This window comes from Erpetoichthys calabaricus, chromosome 7 (assembly GCF_900747795.2).
Source record: "Erpetoichthys calabaricus chromosome 7, fErpCal1.3, whole genome shotgun sequence".
NCBI lineage: Eukaryota > Metazoa > Chordata > Cladistia > Polypteriformes > Polypteridae > Erpetoichthys > Erpetoichthys calabaricus.
In genome coordinates, this window is record NC_041400.2 from 46,434,200 (window position 1) to 46,454,684 (window position 20,485).

At 35.8% G+C, this 20,485-nt stretch overlaps 1 protein-coding gene across 1 annotated transcript in view; it reads right to left on the bottom strand.

Annotated features, from left to right (window-relative positions):
- smc2 (structural maintenance of chromosomes 2) overlaps positions 1-20,485 on the bottom strand; it is a 44,161-nt gene that overhangs the window by 15,596 nt on the left and 8,080 nt on the right. The window contains exons 7-16 of the mRNA XM_028804788.2: positions 18,663-18,896; positions 17,781-17,930; positions 16,758-16,991; positions 16,131-16,290; positions 15,289-15,406; positions 12,797-12,935; positions 11,024-11,143; positions 5,198-5,402; positions 4,908-5,043; positions 1,408-1,532 (exon numbers count right to left, since the gene is read on the bottom strand). Of these exons, the coding sequence (XP_028660621.1) occupies positions 1,408-1,532; positions 4,908-5,043; positions 5,198-5,402; positions 11,024-11,143; positions 12,797-12,935; positions 15,289-15,406; positions 16,131-16,290; positions 16,758-16,991; positions 17,781-17,930; positions 18,663-18,896 (1,621 nt within the window). The remainder of the gene's footprint in view (positions 1-1,407; positions 1,533-4,907; positions 5,044-5,197; positions 5,403-11,023; positions 11,144-12,796; positions 12,936-15,288; positions 15,407-16,130; positions 16,291-16,757; positions 16,992-17,780; positions 17,931-18,662; positions 18,897-20,485) is intronic.

The window sequence follows — 20,485 nt, forward strand, 5'->3', positions numbered from 1 at the left end:
TAAATTTAAAAAAGATTTTTAACATACTTGTTGGAAACTTGGACGTACCTACTACACTCCTCAGTTTTCTACATACTCTATCAGATTTAATGACATTACAGTAGCTAGGAACAAGACCATATAAAGCCCATTTTTCACTAGTTTGAGTCCTGCAATTTTTTAGGCAATACATATATAATTGCTTAATAGCCAGTATATTAAATTTAACTGCTAAGTTTCATAGACAATACTAAATTAAGTGTAGTGGCAGATTAACTTTAAGAGTAAGTAAATGGCAAGTATTACACACAGAAAGTAAAAATATTAGATATGAATACACAATTTGAGGTTTTAAACTTAAATATAAGAAGGACCTTCAAGTCATAGTGCATTCTTAATTTTCTGCTTCTAGACTGTGTGCAGAAGTGATCAAGAACATATAATCTAATGTGTGAAATACATGTCAAAGAAAGTTATACTTAAGGTATATAACACACTTGTAAGGTCTCATCTGGAATACTGTGTGCAGTTTAGTCTCTATTTTGTAAACAAGACTAGAGAAAGTCAAGACTGCAACTAGGCCAATTTTAGTTCATGCAAGTATGAGCTACAAATAAAGACTGGATTGTGGATACCAGCGGTTACTTTAAAATGAGCTATTTAATAAGAACAGGGGTAAATGGGGGCGGCACGGTGGCGCAGTGGGTAGTGCTGCTGCCTCGCAGTTGGGAGACCTGGGGACCCGGGTTCGCTTCCCAGGTCCTCCCTGCGTGGAGTTTGCATGTTCTCCCCGTGTCTGCGTGGGTTTCCTCTGGGCGCTCCGGTTTCCTCCCACAGTCCAAAGACATGCAGGTTAGGTGGATTGGCGATTCTAAATTGGCCCTAGTGTGTGCTTGGTGTGTGGGTGTGTTTGTGTGTCCTGCAGTGGGTTGGCACCCTGCCCAGGATTGTTTCCTGCCTTGTGCCCTGTGTTGGCTGGGATTGGCTCCAGCAGACCCCCCGTGACCCTGTGTTCGGATTCAGCGGGTTGGAAAATGGATGGATGGATGGATGGTAAATGGATTGAAACTTGTGGGTAAATTTATAACACAGAGATTGGCACACACATGAAATAAGTTACCCGGTAGTACTGTAGATAGTAATACCTTCAAAACTGACACTGTCATTATATTGGACCAATTAGGTTTGTTGGCCTGAATGGTCTATTCTTGTGAAAAAAGTTGTTCTAATTAATGGTTTAGAAACAGAATCCTTAACAATTCTGCAAATTAAACAAATAATGTCAAGAAGCTCTATAGGGAGAGGAGTTAGAACTGAAAACAAAATAATGGATCACAAGAACAGTGTACAAGGAGAAAACAAAAATATCTTGAATTATAGAAGTGATTGGAGTTTTCATTTAAGCATATAATCGATACTGTAACTCACCAATAGTCCTTTTTAGCATTTCAAGTTCTTCCTGTTGTTTGTGGTATGAACTTTGCTGAAGCTTAGCTTGCAAAATCTCAGCTTCTTCAGATTTCATATCCAACTGTTGTTTAAGCTGTCGATATCTAATAAGATATTTTTCATATTAAAAGAAACCCCAAAATAGATGCAATGATCAATATGCACACACAGTATATACAGGAAATTCTGTAAATATTAAAGAACTTGTAACCAGACTTTGATAAAACTTAACATAGTAAGATACCCTACTCTCGCATTCCTTCTTATTTTAGAACAATAAAGAACCACAATACTTCTTTAAACACTCTAGTACAAAAGGCTGTGTACTGCTAAAATATGATTCTATGTAGTTTCAAATTCAAATAACAGAAGGGAGATTTTAAATTGTTACAATATATAAACTATTAGGTCTTGAATAACACAGGGTAACATTGAAAAACACTGTTTTGATTATTTTAGGCGATATATTATTTATTTATTTTTTGGGTGCAGAGTTCAAAAAGTGATTAGTAATAATAATGAATCTCATAACTTTTTTTTATTTTTTAAACAAAAAACATTTTTTAGCCATCAATTATTTTAATGATAATTTGTTTGAGTTATATACTTTCTAATATTAAAATCTATGTTTATAAAGCATTGAAAATCTTTGAAAAAAAATGTATTACATTGAGCTCCATTGGTACAAATGTGTGGACCTGAAAATCCTGTGTATCTTGCTGGGCCAGAATACAGGTCTTACAAAATGCTCCCATGTTTCATCTATGAGTGGGAAAGCTGAACCAAGAATTTACATTGGGTTCAAAAGGAATGGCCAGTGAGAAAAAAAAAAAAATTACATCTTAGTGCCGAAAACCATCATCACACCTAGCTTGGTAGATCCAGATAAAGTGCTGCTACCACTGAAAGTTTAGGCAACAACAAAGATTCAAATTAAAGAAATTGTGAAAAATGTGTTAGTTAAGTTTAATGAATTGGGTTTCAATGTTCACATGTTGGATTCACATTTGGAATTTTTCCCTGTAAATCTTGGAGTGTTTAATCAAAAGCAGGGTGGAAGATTTCATCAAGATATCAAGAACATGGAATGAAATTACCAGGGAGGCTGGGACATTGGTGTGATGATGGACTACTGCTGAATGATTTATAGGGATGCACCACAAAGAGCATATAAATGACAAGGCCATTAAACAGAGTGTTGGATTAAAAAAAAAAAAAAAAAAAAAAAAGCGACTAGAGAAGCTACATGTAAATAATACATATTCACATACCGTTTACTTTACTTGGATTTTTGAAAATATTAGACAGACAAAATATTTTCATATTTAAATAATTTAGTACAATTTATTTATGTATACATAATAATAAAATATTTAGTAAATATGTATACATACAGTGCATCCGGAAAGTATTCATAGCGCATCACTTTTTCCACATTTTGTTATGTTACAGCCTTATTCCAAAATGGATTAAATTCATTTTTTTCCTCAGAATTCTACACACAACACCCCATAATGACAACGGGAAAAAAGTTTACTTGAGGTTTTTGCAAATTTATCAAAAATAAAAATACTGAGAAATCACATGTACATAAGTATTCACAGCCTTTGCTCAATACTTTGTCGATGCACCTTTGGCAGCAATTACAGCCTCAAGTCTTTTTGAATATGATGCCACAAGCTTGGCACACCTATCCTTGGCCAGTTTCGCCCATTCCTCTTTGCAGCACCTCTCAAGCTCCATCAGGTTGGATGGGAACTGTCGGTGCACAGCCATTTGAAGATCTCTCCAGAGATGTTCAATCGGATTCAAGTCTGGGATCTGGCTGGGCCACTCAAGGACATTCACAGAGTTGTCCTGAAGCCACTCCTTTGATATCTTGGCTGTGTGCTTAGGGTTGATGCCCTGCTGAAAGATGAACCGTCGCCCCAGTCTGAGGTCAAGAGCGCTCTGGAGCAGGTTTTCATCCAGGATGTCTCTGTACAATCCTGCAATCATCTTTCCCTTTATCCTGACTAGTCTCCCAGTTCCTGCCGCTGAAAAACATCCCTACAGCATGATGCTGCCACCACCATGCTTCACGGTAGGGATGGTGCCAGGTTTCCTCCAAACTTGACACCTGGCATTTACACCAAAGTGTTCAATCTTTGTCTCATCAGACCAGACAATTTTCTTTCTCATGGTCTGAGAGTCCTTCAGGTGCCTTTTGGCAAAGTCCAGGTGGTCTGCCATGTGCCTTTTACTAAGGAGTGGCTTCCGTCTGGCCACTCTACCATACAGTCCTGATTGGTGGATTGCTGCAGAGATGGTTGTCCTTCTGGAAGGTTCTGCTCTCTCCACAGAGGACCTCTGGAGCTCTGACAGAGTGACCATCGGGTTCTTGGTCACCTCCCTGACTAAGGCCCTTCTCTCCCAATTGCTCAGTTTAGATGGCCGGCCAGCTCTAGGAAGAGTCCTGGTGGTTTTGAACTTCTTCCACTTACGGTTGATGGAGGCCACTGTGCTCATTGGGACCTTCAAAGCCAGAAATTTTTCTGTAACCTTCCCCAGATTTGTGCCTCGAGACAATCCTGTCTCGGAGGTCTACAGACAATTCCTTTGACTTCATGCTTGGTTTGTGCTCTGACATGAACTGTCAACTGTGGTACCTTATATAGACAGGTGTGTGCCTTTCCAAATCATGTCCAACCAACTGAATTTACCACAGGTGGACTCCAATTAAGCTGCAGAAACATCTCAAGGATGATCAGGGGAAACCGGATGCACCCAAGCTCAATTTTGAGCTTCATGGCAAAGGCTGTGAATACTTATGTACATGTGATTTCTCAGTTTTTTTATTTTTAATAAATTTGCAAAAACCTCAAGTAAACTTTTTTCACGTTGTCATTATGGAGTGTTGTGTGTAGAATTCTGGGGAAAAAATGAATTTAATCCATTTTGGAATAAGGCTGTAACATAACAAAATGTGGAAAAAGTGATGCGCTGTGAATACTTTCTGGATGCACTGTACATTGTGTAATTTGTTAATTCTTTAAATTATTCACTTAAATATGACATGATGGAAACATTTTCAATTATATTTTTTTATTGTGTTCATTATATCCATGTCAGCTACCAAAGTACTTAAAGAATTTAGCCTCAGCAAGGAGCAGTCAGTGGTTCTGACTGAAGGGGACAGATCACGACTGGGCCTCAAACTGATAACGCAATACTGTATGCACATTTTTGGGATGTGAAGGGAAAAACGTAAGTAGACACAGGAAGAAACTGCATCAGTGCTCAGAATGGGATTCATTAACTACATGAATTCATTATTATTATTTTTTTTTTAACTTAAAGTGGTAAGTAAATTGTAAAATGCTTCAATCCTAATAACATAATAGAGTTAAATGGGTTTGAGAATGGGATGCTAATTTTCAATCCTAATAAAACAATCTACTCATTCAAAAACTTTACTTATAAATAGAAAATATGCTTACTTTTCTGCTGTTCCTTTGAGGCTTCCTAACTCCTTTTCTACTTCTCGAAGTTCTGATTCCTTAGATTTTAAATTATTTTGAACATCCTTCAGTTCTTGAAGTTTTGACAGAACTGAAGCAGCTTGCAATCTAGCACCTAAGGTCCAAGCATAAAAAAAAAAAGTGTTAATCAAAAAAGAAATGCCATACAGTAGCAATATAATTTAGTAACAATTCTAGACTAAATAAGGCAGGTCAGTATTTACTACTAAAATTCACCACAGACATGTGATTCATACTTTAACTTTTACCTCCACTTAAAGTTCCTTGAGGATCGCATGTGTCCCCATCAAGTGTGACTGTTTTCACTAGGATCTTCTTGTCAAAAGCCACTTTTTTGGCATTATCAAGACAGTCACAAACTAAAGTGTTGCCAAATACATATTCCATCACTTTCTGAAGATCAGGTTCATATCCCACCAATGACAAAGCAGAGTGTACATTATCAGCACCAACCTATAAACATAATGATATCATTGGTTAAGTAGTGACAATTATAAATCTGTATCAGATATTCTCATGTACTGTAATTTGCAGAAATGTACATTATAACTTGAATGATGTCACAGAGTGAGCCTACGCCTATAGCATCTGAAAATGTAAGAGACTCTGAGAACATGAAGTGGGAAATATTAAAATATTCCCATACTCAGCTGGTAGTACAGTGATCACCGTTGCCTGTTGCACCTTATCGCAGAAGCAGCTGGAAAAAATACTGAACAAGGAAAAAAGTAGGGTGGAAAGTACTCAGAACTGGCCTGCCTCCATAAATGTGGAATGTTTAAATCACTTTTTAATAAGTTGAATGAACTTTTACATGTCATGGTGAATTTTATGTACAGTGTGTAACATTTGTTTATTCCAGAAAACAGATGCTATTTTAAATGCCGGACAGTTTTCAACTGAAAAGATCTGAAGAAGTGAAAATGGTAGCCAGGGGCTTTGCAAATGATTGAGTGAGTAATTAAAAATCCAATTACATTACAATTAAACCTATAATGTGTTATCTAATCATTGAAATACTAACTATATTTATCCATGGTACTTCCTAGGGAGATAATAAACATTAATCAGGATAATGCAAATTAACTCAGGAACAGAAATGATTCACTCTGTATTAACATTCTACCGAATGAGTCTTTCTGACACTAGAATGCTGTTGACTTAACCAGGAGGATGTCAGAAAGAACAAACTTCAATGTGCATGTTGGATTAATGAAAACAACAAGCTGGACTTGCTCTATTCGAATGTCAATGCCCACAGTACATTTGTGTAAACCCATAGTACATTTTGGCAAGTCTGTCCACATCTATCCTTACAAGCCTGTGATTGACAGCAGCAGCTCTTTTATTCAAGCCAGAAGTTCTTGTGTGTGGTTCTGGGGTTGTTGTTTATTTGTATATAATACTGTATATATTTTTTTTTTTTATTTCCCCTTGGGAACAAATAAAGTAAATGCAGGAAAATTTTTAAAAAAGCAGTCTAAACTGTTCACAAATGAGGTTTCAGGACAGTAATTACATTTTTATAATGTTAAACTCTAGATGGATAAATGGGCTTATTGGATTTGTCTGTTGATATTTTGCATCATACTGTAAAAAAAGAAAATGTTAAGTCCCTGTATTGCCTATTAGAAGCCTGCCTTATGGAATATAAAGACTAGGCATCCATCCATTTTCTAACCTACTTATCAGTTAGAAGTACCTATTCCTCCAGAAAAATGCTACATTAAATGACTCCATGCAGACTTTTCAGCATAGCCACTGCTATTTTTGATATATAAAAGAATTTGGATAAGAATATAAATAACAAGCTGGAGAAGGTTGCAAATGATACCAAGTTAGGTGAATTGGCAGATATCTATAATCTACTGAATCATTGCAGAGGGACTTGGACATAAAAGCTTGGGTGGATTTGTTGCAGATGAAATTTAGTAATTAAAAGTATTAAATGTAGGAAGTAAAAATGTTAGATTTGAATACACAATGGGAGGTCTGAAAACTGAAAGTACTTCTTATGAGAAGGACTTAGTGTCAATTCCACTATGACTCCCATCAACTTCCAAACTGTGTTCAGAAGCTACTGTCAAATGAGGTTATGCTTAAGCTTTATATGCACTAGTGAGGCCGCACCTGGCGTACTGTGTGTAGTTTTAGCTTTCAGGCTACAAAAAAAGGACATAAAAGCAGAAGAAAAAGTCCAGAGATGAGCAACTATGCCGTTTCCAGGACTGTAGAAGGATGAGTTATGAAAAAAGATAAGAGCTTAACCTTTTCAGTTTAAGCAAAAGGACATAAAGAGGTGACATGACTGAAGTATTCAAAATTATGAAAGGAAGTAATTAGTACAAGGACTGTTACTTTAAAATATGTTTAACAAGAACATGTGGACACAATTGGAAACTTGTTAAAGGTAAATTTTACACAAACATTGGGAAGTTTTCCTTCACAGACAACCAAAGGCACATGGAATAAATTACTAAGTAGTGTGGTACACAGTAGGACTTTAGGGACCTTCAAAACTAGACTTGATGTTATTTTGGAGTAATTAAGTGGGTAGGAGTGGAGTGTTTTGTTTAGCTGAATGGCCTGCTCTCATCTAAACTTTCTAATGTTCTAGTTCAGCAACAGTTTTCCTGTATCAGTTTTAGCATGGTACAAATAAGATAGATGAGCATCTCTTATATTTGCGTGATCCAAAACGCTCATGTTCCTTCTTTCCCGTTGTCAGCTCTTGCATACATACACGCCCAACCCTATGACTCGAGACAAACAAACTGGAATGAGTCACAGACACTTTGGACTAACTCATTAAGGATGTCCAATTACACAACTGCCATTTATAAGAGCATGTCCTAACTCGCCAAGATCATGTAAATGAAGTCTGTGACAAAAAATTTAATAAAAGAATTGTGTTAGAAAATTCAAAAAGAAAAAAAATACTCCAACAAGACAGGAATTCACAGAAGTGGCTTAATTAGAGCTAGTGTGGATTTTTTCCTCACTCTCTGGCCATTAGCAAAACAAAATTCTCTTCTCATCTAATGCGTTTCTAGCCAAAGCTGTGTCCCTGGAAATAATCTTGCCATCTCAACATCCCCATACAATAGATTATCCGACATTATGTACCAAAATTAGGACAACAGATACATGTATGGCGAGACATCACTTTGCAAATATATCCCAAGTCATCCAAAATATTGGCAACATCTAAATAAGTGGAACGTCATTCTTTACATTACATGAACATGTAAATTTCTCTTTTGAGTTTTGAATGTTACATCTCAAAATTAATATTCACTGGAGTCAGCAAAAAAGATTGGAACATTGCAATAAGATTCAACCCTAGGAATCTAGGATTTAACTATATTTTAAGCAGACACAGCAAATTAAACATACAAGCACGCACACACACACTTTATATATCAGTCTTGAACTGTGATGTGAATTAATTAGCTGCAACATCATTTTTCTGTCCTTTCTCTACTTGTTATGTATAGAGATATACAAAAACTTGGATGCAAGAAATAGTCTTTTTTGTTAAAACTAATAGTGCTTTCATAAAACTCTTTACAACCAAGTAGTATTAACAGTTAAATGAGTCCCACAAACTATTCAAATTTTATTGATTTTCACAAGCTTAAACACACATTTTATTTGCACACATAATCATACTACGCATAATTACACTGTAGAAGGTGTCATGGTGGTTATCTTCTTTGATTAAGTGACCCTGTGTTTGAAACATCCTGTCTGCTGATGTGTGTATGAAGTTTATGAATTCTTCCTTTTGTGCCCATGGTGTTTTCTCTGACAACCATCCCCATAAAGCTCATTACCAAAGGTATTTGTGTTAGTTTGAATAACAATTTTAAATTGCCTTGCCTAAATTGTGTTTGCCCCAAAATAGTGCCCCATCTACAAGTGGTTTCAGGTTTGCTACGGATAGTCCATTGCAACTCTGTATTGGATTAAGTAAGTTTGGTGCTGTTGCGAGTGTTATACATATGTGCATATCCCATTACTAAATGAAATTTACTTTCATGATCCATCTATAAACAGGGTAACACTTCAGTTTAGGTACGGGAAACATGCATCTACTACTCATTATTTCATTACTTATGTAATAAGACCTTAACAAGAGTTTCTTCTGGTTTTCACAACACTTATAAAACACAGATGGGTTATTCATCTCTATGCAGTGCGGCATACTGACATGATGGTATAATTCTTAATATAAAGGATTCTTGGGTCTTATACTAAATACATACTGTTAAAAATGCATCTCAGTTATGAGTTCAGAGGTGAATAAGAACTTTACTGATACTTTGTAAGTGTTATGATGACCCAAAGAAGTGGACGTTAAGTACTGGTTACACAAGAGTACATGAGTAGTTTAGGTACTGCAAAAACTGCATCCATTAAAGTATTACCAAACACAGTTTACACAATACAGAAACTCTTAAAATTATGACCTTCTCCTGCCAGATCTTACTGGTTCAACCATTTAATAAAATATTAACATGATGCACAATGTACGTCTTTTCATGACAGACATAGTGGTAACAGGTTGAACACTTCTAACTATCTAATACTATCCCAAACAATAGTCTCCAGCTAGGCCACTTGACACACAATTATTCAAGCATGTCCTGGGTCTACTCCCTGTGGAACATGACTACTGCCCAGTACACTTTCTGTGGGAGACTCCTATGGTTCATGCTCATGGGATACTTCAACCATTTTAGTTAGCTTTTTTCAATAAGACACAATTGAATCTCTACTTCGTCTTGATGTCATGTGTCTCACATTCATGAACATTTATTTCCACATATCTGCAGAGAAAGCTCAATTTGGTTGGTTGTACCTACAATCTCATTGCTTCAATACCAATTAGTCAACTCCAAATGGATAGATAGAAATATACTGTAGACTGGTAAAATAAAAGCTTGGGACACTTAATTGCTGCTTATAAAAACAAATAAAAGAAGCAATTTGCGAGGTCACGATCATACACCTGGAGTGAATGAGTTAACAATAAGTCTGTCATCTAGTGTAAATCTTATATATAAATGTCTATGTGTGGAAGTGTGCGTCTGTCTGTCCGGCCCGGAAGTGAGAGGTGGAGTCGGGGCAAGGGCTCCACCTCCGAGAAAACACTTGCTTAGCCGCTAATAACACAAGCGAGGCCAGCATGTCGGCTAAACAAAACCTCCGAAGAAAGAGACCCACGCTTAGCCGCTAATACACAAGCGAGGCAAGCACATCGGCAAAATGGTATCCCTTTTACTTTTCTTCCCACCGCTAATATACAAGCGAGGCGAGCATGTCTTCAAAACAAAACCTCCTAGGAGATAGATGTTCAGAGTAGTTCCTTTCAATTACCTGACATCTCTACATTTCAATTTTTTTTCTGACGATTTCAATAGTTTCTAGGACCCCAGGCTTTTTACAGCATGGGCTTACACAGCTAGTATTTAATATTTGACAAGGAGTTGAGAAATTTTATTTTTTAATGTAGAAGCTTTACAGTACAGGTAATATAAATTGTTTACAGGAACACAATTGTTATTGATATTTACACTAAAATTGCAGTAACTTACTTATATATATTGTAGTTACTTTAGGCCAAGTTCTTTTAACACACATTACAGAAAACAAAAAAATTGTGTCTAACGAACAGAGGGAGATGTTAATAAGTGCTAGGAAATCCATACACAAGCTTTCTAATCATGGCCGCAGCTAAAATTAAATGTAAAATATGGAGTTTTAGAAAAAATTTAAATATGTTACTCTCTCATTAACCCACGCGAAAGAAAACAAGCAGGATGTATTTAATCACCCACTAATATTTAACACTTTGTAACATCAGTATGTGATGAAGCTACACAAAGGATCATGACGAATAGTCATGTTTGTGATGTAAAAATACAATTTATGCAAATGGAGTATAATACAACCCATAAACTGTCTAGCATTAACAAAACTTTCTAAAAGTGCACAAAAAGCCCAGTACCTAAAATAAACTACATGCTTCTTACACAAAATGTACAATATTAAACAGTAACACTACTTACCAAATTCTTAGCAGTCTTTACCAGATTTTCATTAATACTTTTTGCAGAAATCTTATTTTGGGGTATAATAGTATACCTTCGTTTCAGCTCGCCCTTCTCCAGAATTAGCTTACCAGTCACCTGTGATATAGCAATCATATATAGTTTATTCACTCCAGTAAGAAATGTCAATAATATTTTATTCAGATGACAAAGGTGATTATTTATTGCATTGGAGGTAAATGTTCAGGCTTCAAACCATCAACAGAAAAATGGTATCAGGTAAAGAGCTCAAAAACAAAATTGTAACTGTATGAGAACATACAACACTACTGAAAATAGAATATTGTATAGAATATTTATGAACATTGAAAAACAGAAAAGTGCACTGAATATGGAGTTTGTCCCAGAACATGTTGCTGATATTTTTAATATGCAAAACTAAACTCTAAAATACACTCAACCTAATAGCTAGTTGATGCTCAATGTTCTCTCAAAAGAGCATAAACCTGTCTGAGCATGGATTCAATAAAAGGAGGTCTGCATTACGTAGAGGAGAGGGAAAAAGAGGAAAAAAAAAATCTTGTCCTCATAATGCAATACAGATCCATACCATTCTGATTAGTAGGATACCATCTGTCTCAGGTAGCAGTATATATCCTCTTGCTGTGTGCCTGGCAGTTTCACTGTGTAAAAATCTCACGTGCAAACATATTTTTTGCCATCAACACAACCTACCACAGACAAAACAAGGGCCAATGATCTTACAAAAAGATGGCATTTAAGAGGCAAAAGAAACAATTTACTCTGAATTCTGCTTGGCACTGGACAAAAATAATCTTGTTGTTTGTTTATTTTTTTAATAATAACCTTACACTAGTTATGGTATCAGGTGACTCTTAATACATCCATCCATCCATTTTCCAACCCGCTGAATCCGAACACAGGGTCACGGGGGTCTGCTGGAGCCAATCCCAGCCAACACAGGGCACAAGGCAGGAACCAATCCCGGGCAGGGTGCCAACCCACCGCAGGACACACACAAACACACCCACACACCAAGCACACACTAGGGCCAATTTAGAATCACCAATCCACCTAACCAGCATGTCTTTGGACTGTGGGAGGAAACCGGAGCGCCCGGAGGAAACCCACGCAGACATGGGGAGAACATGCAAACTCCACGCAGGGAGGGCCTGGGAAGCGAACCCGGGTCCCCAGGTCTCCCAACTGCGAGGCAGCAGCGCTACCCACTGCGCCACCGTGCCGCCCTCTTAATACATTTACTGCCTAATTTGTGTGTTCATTAGCTCACTACAATAGCATATTACTTGACAGTAGTGGAACTTTTCTGGTTCGTCAGAGGTCAATTCCCAACCATAACATGGTATGGGAAGTTCACGATTGGCACAAATTTGTTTCAGTTGGCAGTTCAAACTTAATAATACAACCATTACTCAGAGTTTTGAGAACTTTTATTGTGTTAATAAAGTGTATAGTACCATATTAAATGTACACTGGTTTACGCTTTATATTGCTAAAATGTACAATGCTAAACTTAAACACCTGCTATACTGCATTTAAAAACCATGTGCTGGTTTATTGGAATTAGCCAAATAAAAATCATAGTTAGTCACAGCCCCAAAAAACTACTTGAGAGAACCAGTGTCACATAACTGAAGTGGTCAATGACAATCAATACATAGGATATGTGATGACCTTCAAATTGAATTACATAGAATTACTACTCTGCAAAATGATATTCTGAAATTTTGCGTTTTATTTTTTGCTTACCTCTGTGTCCACTACAACTTCATACAGTTTCCTTCCAGCAACTACTTCCAGTGCTGTGGCTGTGGAAGAATCTTTAACTGTAAAAAGGTTTGCCACAAGCCCCTTCACACGTGTTTCCACCCAGTTCTTCTCAGGGTATCTATAACACACAAATTAAAGTGAATAATAAGTAATATGACTTGCATTTGCTTGGCACACTTAACTGGTATATTAGGAAATGTAAAGAAAAATAGGAGCATTAAGATTCACTACTTTTCCTTACTCTTTTCCCTGAGCAAATACAACAGCCCAACTCTGGATCATCAACAGGGGTAAGAACCTGACTCAAACTGAATACGATCTGAGGCAGGGTCAGATGCATATTATAACAAGACAATAACTACTTAATGCTAAAGGGAGAAAAATAACTTGTTGGAGGAAACACACACAAACATCACATGAATAATATCCCCAACATAGAATTACCTCACTAAACAGACAAATTAGACTACACATTACAGAAGAACTAATGCACTGTTTCTGCTTATGGATTGTTACCAAAAAAATTGGTGTCTTTTTTTTATCTAACCAATTTTTTAGTAAAAAGAAGAAGAAATTCTGCATTACATTTTAATACTCAAATTTACAGAGTATCTTGTTATTATGTTATGGCTTATCTATATACCAGACAAAATTTTGCTGCATATTACTGTGCTGCAGGAATAGCCTCTTACAGTTTGTATAGTTAGAATCTGCCTAACTACTGGGTTTATTTCTTTTTTTTTTTTTTTTTTTTAATTTTAAATAAGATATATCGCCAATAGGGCGGCACGGTGGCGCAGTGGGTAGCGCTGCTGCCTCGCAGTTGGGAGATCTGGGGACCTGGGTTCGCTTCCCGGGTCCTCCCTGCGTGGAGTTTGCATGTTCTCCCCGTGTCTGCGTGGGTTTCCTCCCACAGTCCAAAGACATGCAGGTTAGGTGGCTTGGTGATTCTAAATTGGCCTTAGTGTGTGCGTGTGTTTGTGTGTGTCCTGTGGTGGGTTGGCACCCTGCCCGGGATTGGTTCCTGCCTTGCGCCCTGTGTTGGCTGGGATTGGCTCCAGCAGACCCCCGTGACCCTGTGTTCGGATTCAGCGGGTTGGAAAATGGATGGATGGATAACGCCAATAAGTGACAAGTGTTCTTCAATGGAACTCTGATTGTAAAGCGGATATGATTTGTTCCAATAAGTGATCAGTTCGAGTTTTGATCAAAAAGCTTTGTGGCTCAATATATTTTAAATACAGCCTTGTTCTGAAATGTAATTAACTGCAGTAGGTTATGGTGTCTAAGGTTCACATGTGTATCTGAAGTTAGTCTGAAAAGGCACCAGGATTGTTTTGTTTTTTTTGTGAGTTCCCTTACATTAAAGATTAATTTAAAATTAGACTCAAGGAAATATATTTGAGGAAGGTGATCAGTCACTGGTGCCTGCAGGCGGACTAGTAGCAGATCAGACTACATTTGATTAAAGGAAGGGTCAGTCAATGATTGTATCAAAAATGAATAGAAGACAATGTGGTTTAACACACATAGGAACATTTTTTACTTTGGCAGTTAACATTTACAACTTAATAAGAATTAGATCCATTTATCTATTGGCTGTGTAAACTATCATTGAACTGCAAAATAAGTTTTAACTGTTTTTATCCATTAAGTACATAAGTATGAAATACAGAATAGTTATATTTTTCCTTTTAAAAATGCATTTAAGTATTATGAGAAAGGGAATACACTCTACAACAAAAACATGGAGAAAGGAAGCAAAGTCTTTGTGTGCTTCTATTCTCCAATATAATCTAATGCACTGTGTAAATGGATAACTTAAAAATGTAGCTTAACTTCTGATGCAGTTAGCAACTGATGTTATATACTATTTGAAATTGAAAAAAAAAAATCTAAATCTCACTTAGAAGATCTGTTCATTTTTTAAAACCTGGCAGCATCTAATCAATAACATTTTAGAATAAGCATTTAAATCAGGGGAAAAGATTTTTCTCCCGTTTTTTTTCTACTCTGGCTGTTGGCCTTGCCATCTTTCTCATGGGTGGGAGTTGATTTGAACTTGGTTTTTGTCACGTTTGTCTTGCTTATATGGAATGTTACTTGCTTTTAATAAATTCAATAAAGTGATAAAAAAAATTACTCTACACATCCCAATAGCTCTGTGGTTTTATTGCTACTTAATCTTCAACCAAGAAAAAACCTCTCTCAGATTTTCATTTTTAACACTAAAAAAATGTTTCTCTTTTTTTTGGCTGGAGATGAGAAATAAATCACTCAGTCTATAAATAAGACCCTTACAGCCAGCCTAATACTAGACCAATAAGGAGTTTCAAAACTTGATGCATTTAGGTCACTGTTCCAGAGTGCCATAAACAGGACACACTCTTTCAGTATGAAACAGAAGAAATTATTTATGTCATAACAAAGTAAACACATTCAACAAAATAATTTTGACTGAAGAAGCTTACTTGTACTCAAATCTCAGATTTGGAAACTTGGCCATAAGAGACTCATACGCTTCCCTCAGTTGAGTGACTTTTCTTGAAAGTTCTCTGCGTCTTTCAATAAGTTTTTCCTCTTTTCCATCTGAGAAAAAGATATTCTTTTCTTAAAACATAATACTCAACATCTCATTATAAAACAACATGTGAATAAGTTTATAAACAGGGCTCATTTCATATTACATCTTCCTTATATTTTCATGAATCAAGATTTTTTTTTAAATAATTCTAAAATCCACAATAGTTCTTAAGGAAAACATTTACACATATTTGTAAATGAAAGGACAACAATCTGATATCTAACTGATTTGTTCCCTGTAATAAAAATAAATAAATAAAAAATAAACACTAATTTTACAAAAGTACAAGAAACAGGACACAGTCTGATTTTAAGCATTCTTCCATTGTCTAAATTGGCTTTCACAGTTCACTCCAATTTTCCTTTAACATTCTGAAAATGTACAGTATGTTACAGGTTAACTGGGTACCCTAAATTATCCCTTTTGAGCAAGTGTGGGTGCTAACAGTTTATAGATGTTTTTGATTTTGCAGCCAGTGCCATCAAAACAAAAAAGGGGCATTGAGACAACAGGTTTCTTAATTTTCAAACATTACCAACTATGTCTGGTAAAAATACATCGAAAAAACATGACATACAGCAATGAAATGAAAGTTTGGACTATTAGTCTAACCATTTCCTTAACAGTGTTTATAGCTATATGTGCATATTAGATTTGCATGTTTTTAAACTGACAGAACATCATATTTCTCATCCCTTGAGTAAAAATATATAAATAATAATGACATACCTTCGTAGTTTAACTTTTTAATCTCCACTTCAAGCTTTTCCTTGCACTTTTTCACAGCTTCAAAAGCATCTGAATCCTTCTTGTATCCTGTGTCCATTTTCTTCACTTCAGCCTGCTTATTTTTAAGTTCCTGCTGGGCATGCTTCAGTTTCATTTGGGCCTACAAGTTGAAGTATGCATTTTAGTTGATGCATGGTCAAGTGAGAGATTTAATTCAATTGGTACATAAAATTAGTTCTGGAATTCAATCTACATATCAATTTCTTTATTTAAATTAAAACTGCAACGTTTTCCTTCAACTATAATTTCCAATATATAACCATAAATATGTTAAATATAAAAGCCAGTAATAAATATGCCTTAGTAGTTAAAAAAGTAGTTATAATTATTTATATAGAATAATGCCAAAGCCTTCAGAATGCTGTACTATTCCATTTTACTTACAGTGGTCTCTTCTGTTTACTTAATCCAAAATGTGCACAAACAAGATCAAAAATTAAAACAGTGCAACCAAAGAGAGGTAAGTGGAACAGTACAATATTAATTGAGAAAATTTTAGTTAAACAGCATTATTCTTTTCTCCATCATCCCTCCCACCTGTGAAAATCAGAAACAAAGCACACTAACTTGTTTTGCTTCAGTCTCAGCTTTGCTCATGTCATTTCTACAACTTATTATCTGCCCTGCCAAAGTAGCTGGTTCCCCATCTTCACTGCTTGAAAGTCCAGCTGACACAGCACTGAAATGTTGCTGAGCTGCTGCTAGGGCCTCGGAATCTTTCTGACTTGCTTCCTGTAAAGCACTCAGCCCATTGCTAATCTTGGTTAGTTCCTTCTCTTTAGACACCAAACCTTTTTGATCCTGCAATGGCAATGCAAGAAGGATTTGAGTTAACAAAGTAAAATAATTGACTTTTTATTGTCACTTCAACCAGTATCTCACTTCTGGAGAAGTAAAACATTATAAAAGAACTTATTCAAAATAATAATAAAAACAAGGAAAAAGGGAGAACCATTATGACTCATTTTTTACTTTCTAATAAAATATTAGGTGAACAAATGAAAAGAAAACTTGCATATATTAATTTTCTGTGTTCATTCAGCATGAGAAGAAATTAACTATGAATGCAGCCAAACACCACAATTAGATAATTTACAGACTTTCGAACTGACATGATCTTTGAATTTCAAACACCCTACTAAAAGCACAGGCAATACATTTTATTGTTTTTGAAACAGTTTTATTACAATTTGCAAATAATTCATTAATGGTATTCTAAATTAAAAAAAATTTCAGTCATGATATATATATTATATATACTGTATTTATATTATACACACAGTATATATGAGATTCATGCAACATCTTAATATGTGATTTTTGCCACCCATGTTGGGAATAGTGGAACAAAATTCACAAAGCTGGATGATTACTTTATACCAAGCTTCTTATATATATATATATATATATATAAAAAAAAAAAAAAAAACAACACAGGACAGTGAAGTTAAGTTACTCCAAGCAATTATTTTTATTGAAAAGGAAAGCATTTTGTAATCTGTACAGAAAAATACAATCCTTCAATATTAAAAAAAAGAAACACAACTTTCAAATGTCTGTGTTCTAGATAATAGTTACAATGAGACTTACCTCCTCCATTGACTTTACTAACTCTTTCCGCTTCTTCTCCTCCCCCTTCAAACTTTGCTTTTTCAAGTCTAGAGTAGTCTGTGCTTTGGTATCCACTCTCTGGGCTTCAGCAAGAACACTTTCCAAAGTCCGCAATACCCCAGATACATCCTACAAAAAAACCATAATGTGCAAAATAAGTTCAAAAGAGCAGTACTTTCATCTTGTCACAAAGCAAAAGACATCTTTGAATACATAATATATTATTTTATTTCATTGCATATTCCTCAACTGCAGAGAAAATACAAATTCATTTTAAATCAGGTAAAAAAAAAAAAATTAAATCTGGTCTTAAGACAGGCCATCAAATCTTCATTTAAACCATCATCAGGGAAAAATCAAAACCCTCACTAAGATCTGTGAATAAGAAAATGAATGGATGAATGATGTGTAAGTGTATTTCAGAATATATTGCACGTTTCTGTTTATGTTAACGTTAATTTTTGCGTTTATATTGCAGATCTTTAAGCCTTACTTAATTGTGATTCTTGTATGGGTATTGTAATGTATATGGAAGTGCACTTAAGAATGAATTGAAATTAATATTATCCCTATGCTTGCACAGTCAAAAGTCTTTCAGGTCCAAATTACAATGTGTCCCAAGGAAACACCTTTGCTTCCAAACTGTATATGGCCTTCTTAATAAAAATTCTGAGAAAAAAATAAAAACTGCTAGATAAAAGATTACTATCTGTGTATTCAAAAAGTGACAATAATCTGGCCTATTTTTACACAACAAAATACACTATACAAAGAAAATGTACAGTTTTATTTTTGACCTTCTTTGTGCATTATATTAAAGTGTTTAATACATATTTAGGTAGATGATTAATATAAACATACTTGATCTCTCTTTTTCTCCAAATCAGCCAATTCTTTGCAGAGTTCTTTGACTCTACAATTGTTTGCATCCATGTCTTCCTGTAGCTTCAAAATAGCATTCTCCATTTGCTTTAATTCTTCTGATGACTTTAGCTTTGTCTCTTCTGCCCGGACAAACTGATATGCCACGTAAAGGCGACTGAGATGCTCCATCTCCCTCATTACTTTCTGGTATTCCAGATATGAAGATCTTTCCTATAAAATGAAACCAAACAGATTGTGCATTTGTCCCGTTTATTTCAGGCTCCTGATTAAGGGTAAACAATACTTGAAAATAAACTTTCAGTTGTTGAGTTTTTCTGTAGCTGGTTTCTACATTGTTGCCAATGCTGCCAGAATAGGCTTTGGCTACCTGCTACCAAGAATATGATTATACGGGTTTGAATATGCCGTTATAAAAGGGTTATATTATATTCATACTGAATAGTAATTCCAACCTGGCATATGGTAGGTCTCCCTACACAGATTTCTCCCTTAGTTACCTTTTCTGCAAGTATCTAGTTATGTTATCCCAAAATAAATTTTCCCTTGTGTGGTTCTAATCCTCCTTACCTTCAGTTTTTTCAGACCATAAAACATCTATAATGAACAGTCATTCACTCTTCAGACTAACTGAAAACAATAATTCATTCTCTTCCAAACTGTGGAATGCTGTCACACTCGCCATCAAAACTAGGTTCTTAATATTGGATGTTCCGATTCAAGACCCATCTGTTCACACAATAACTTGGGGGAGGTTAAGAGTTGTTTCATTGTGCTCTATACTGGGTCATATTTTCACTACAGATTGGGCCTTCATTTTCAGTCTGCAAACATGTCTATTCAGTATACATTAACTACTGTACTACAGTCTCAGTTAACTGTTAACATTGCGCTCTATCAATCCAACAGTCAAATATATTGTACAGTTAGGTCCATAAATATTTGGACAGAGACAACTTTTTTCTAATTTTGGTTCTGTACATTACCACAATGAATTTTAAATGAAACAACTCAGGTGCAGCCGAAGTGCAGACTTTCAGCTTTAATTCAGTGGGGTGAACAAAACGATTGCATAAAAATGTGAGGCAACTAAAGCATTTTTTGAACACGCCTATGGAGAAGGCGTGGAACAGCTCATTATCCAAAGCATACCACATCACCTGTAAAACACGGTGGAGGCAGTGTGATGGCTTGGGCATGCATGGCTGCCAGTGGCACTGGGACACTAGTGTTTATTGATTATGTGACACAGGACAGAAGCAGCCAAATGAATTCTGAGGTGTTCAGAGACATACTGTCCGCTCAAATCCAGCTCAATGCAGTCAAATTGATTGGGCGGAGTTTCATGATACAGATGGACAGTGACCCAAAACATATAGCCAAAGCAACCCAGGAGTTTATTAAAGCAAAGAAGTGGAAAATTCTTGAATGGCCAAGTCAGTCACCTGCTCTTAACCCAATTGAACATGCATTTCACTTGTTGAAGACTAAACTTCAGACAGAAAGGCCCACAAACAAACAGCAACTGAAAGCCGCTACAGTGAAGGCCTGGCAGAGCATTAAAAAGGAGGAAACCCAGCATCTGGTGATATCCATGAGTTTAAGACTTCAGGCTGTCATTGCCAGCAAAGGGTTTTCAACGAAGTATTAGAAATGAACATTTTATTTCCAGTTATTTCATTTGGCCAATTACTTTTGAGACCCTGAAATGAAGGGATTGTGTTCATAAAATGCTTTAGTTGCCTCACATTTTTATGCAATCATTTTGTTCACCCCACTGAATTAAAGCTGAAAGTCTGCTC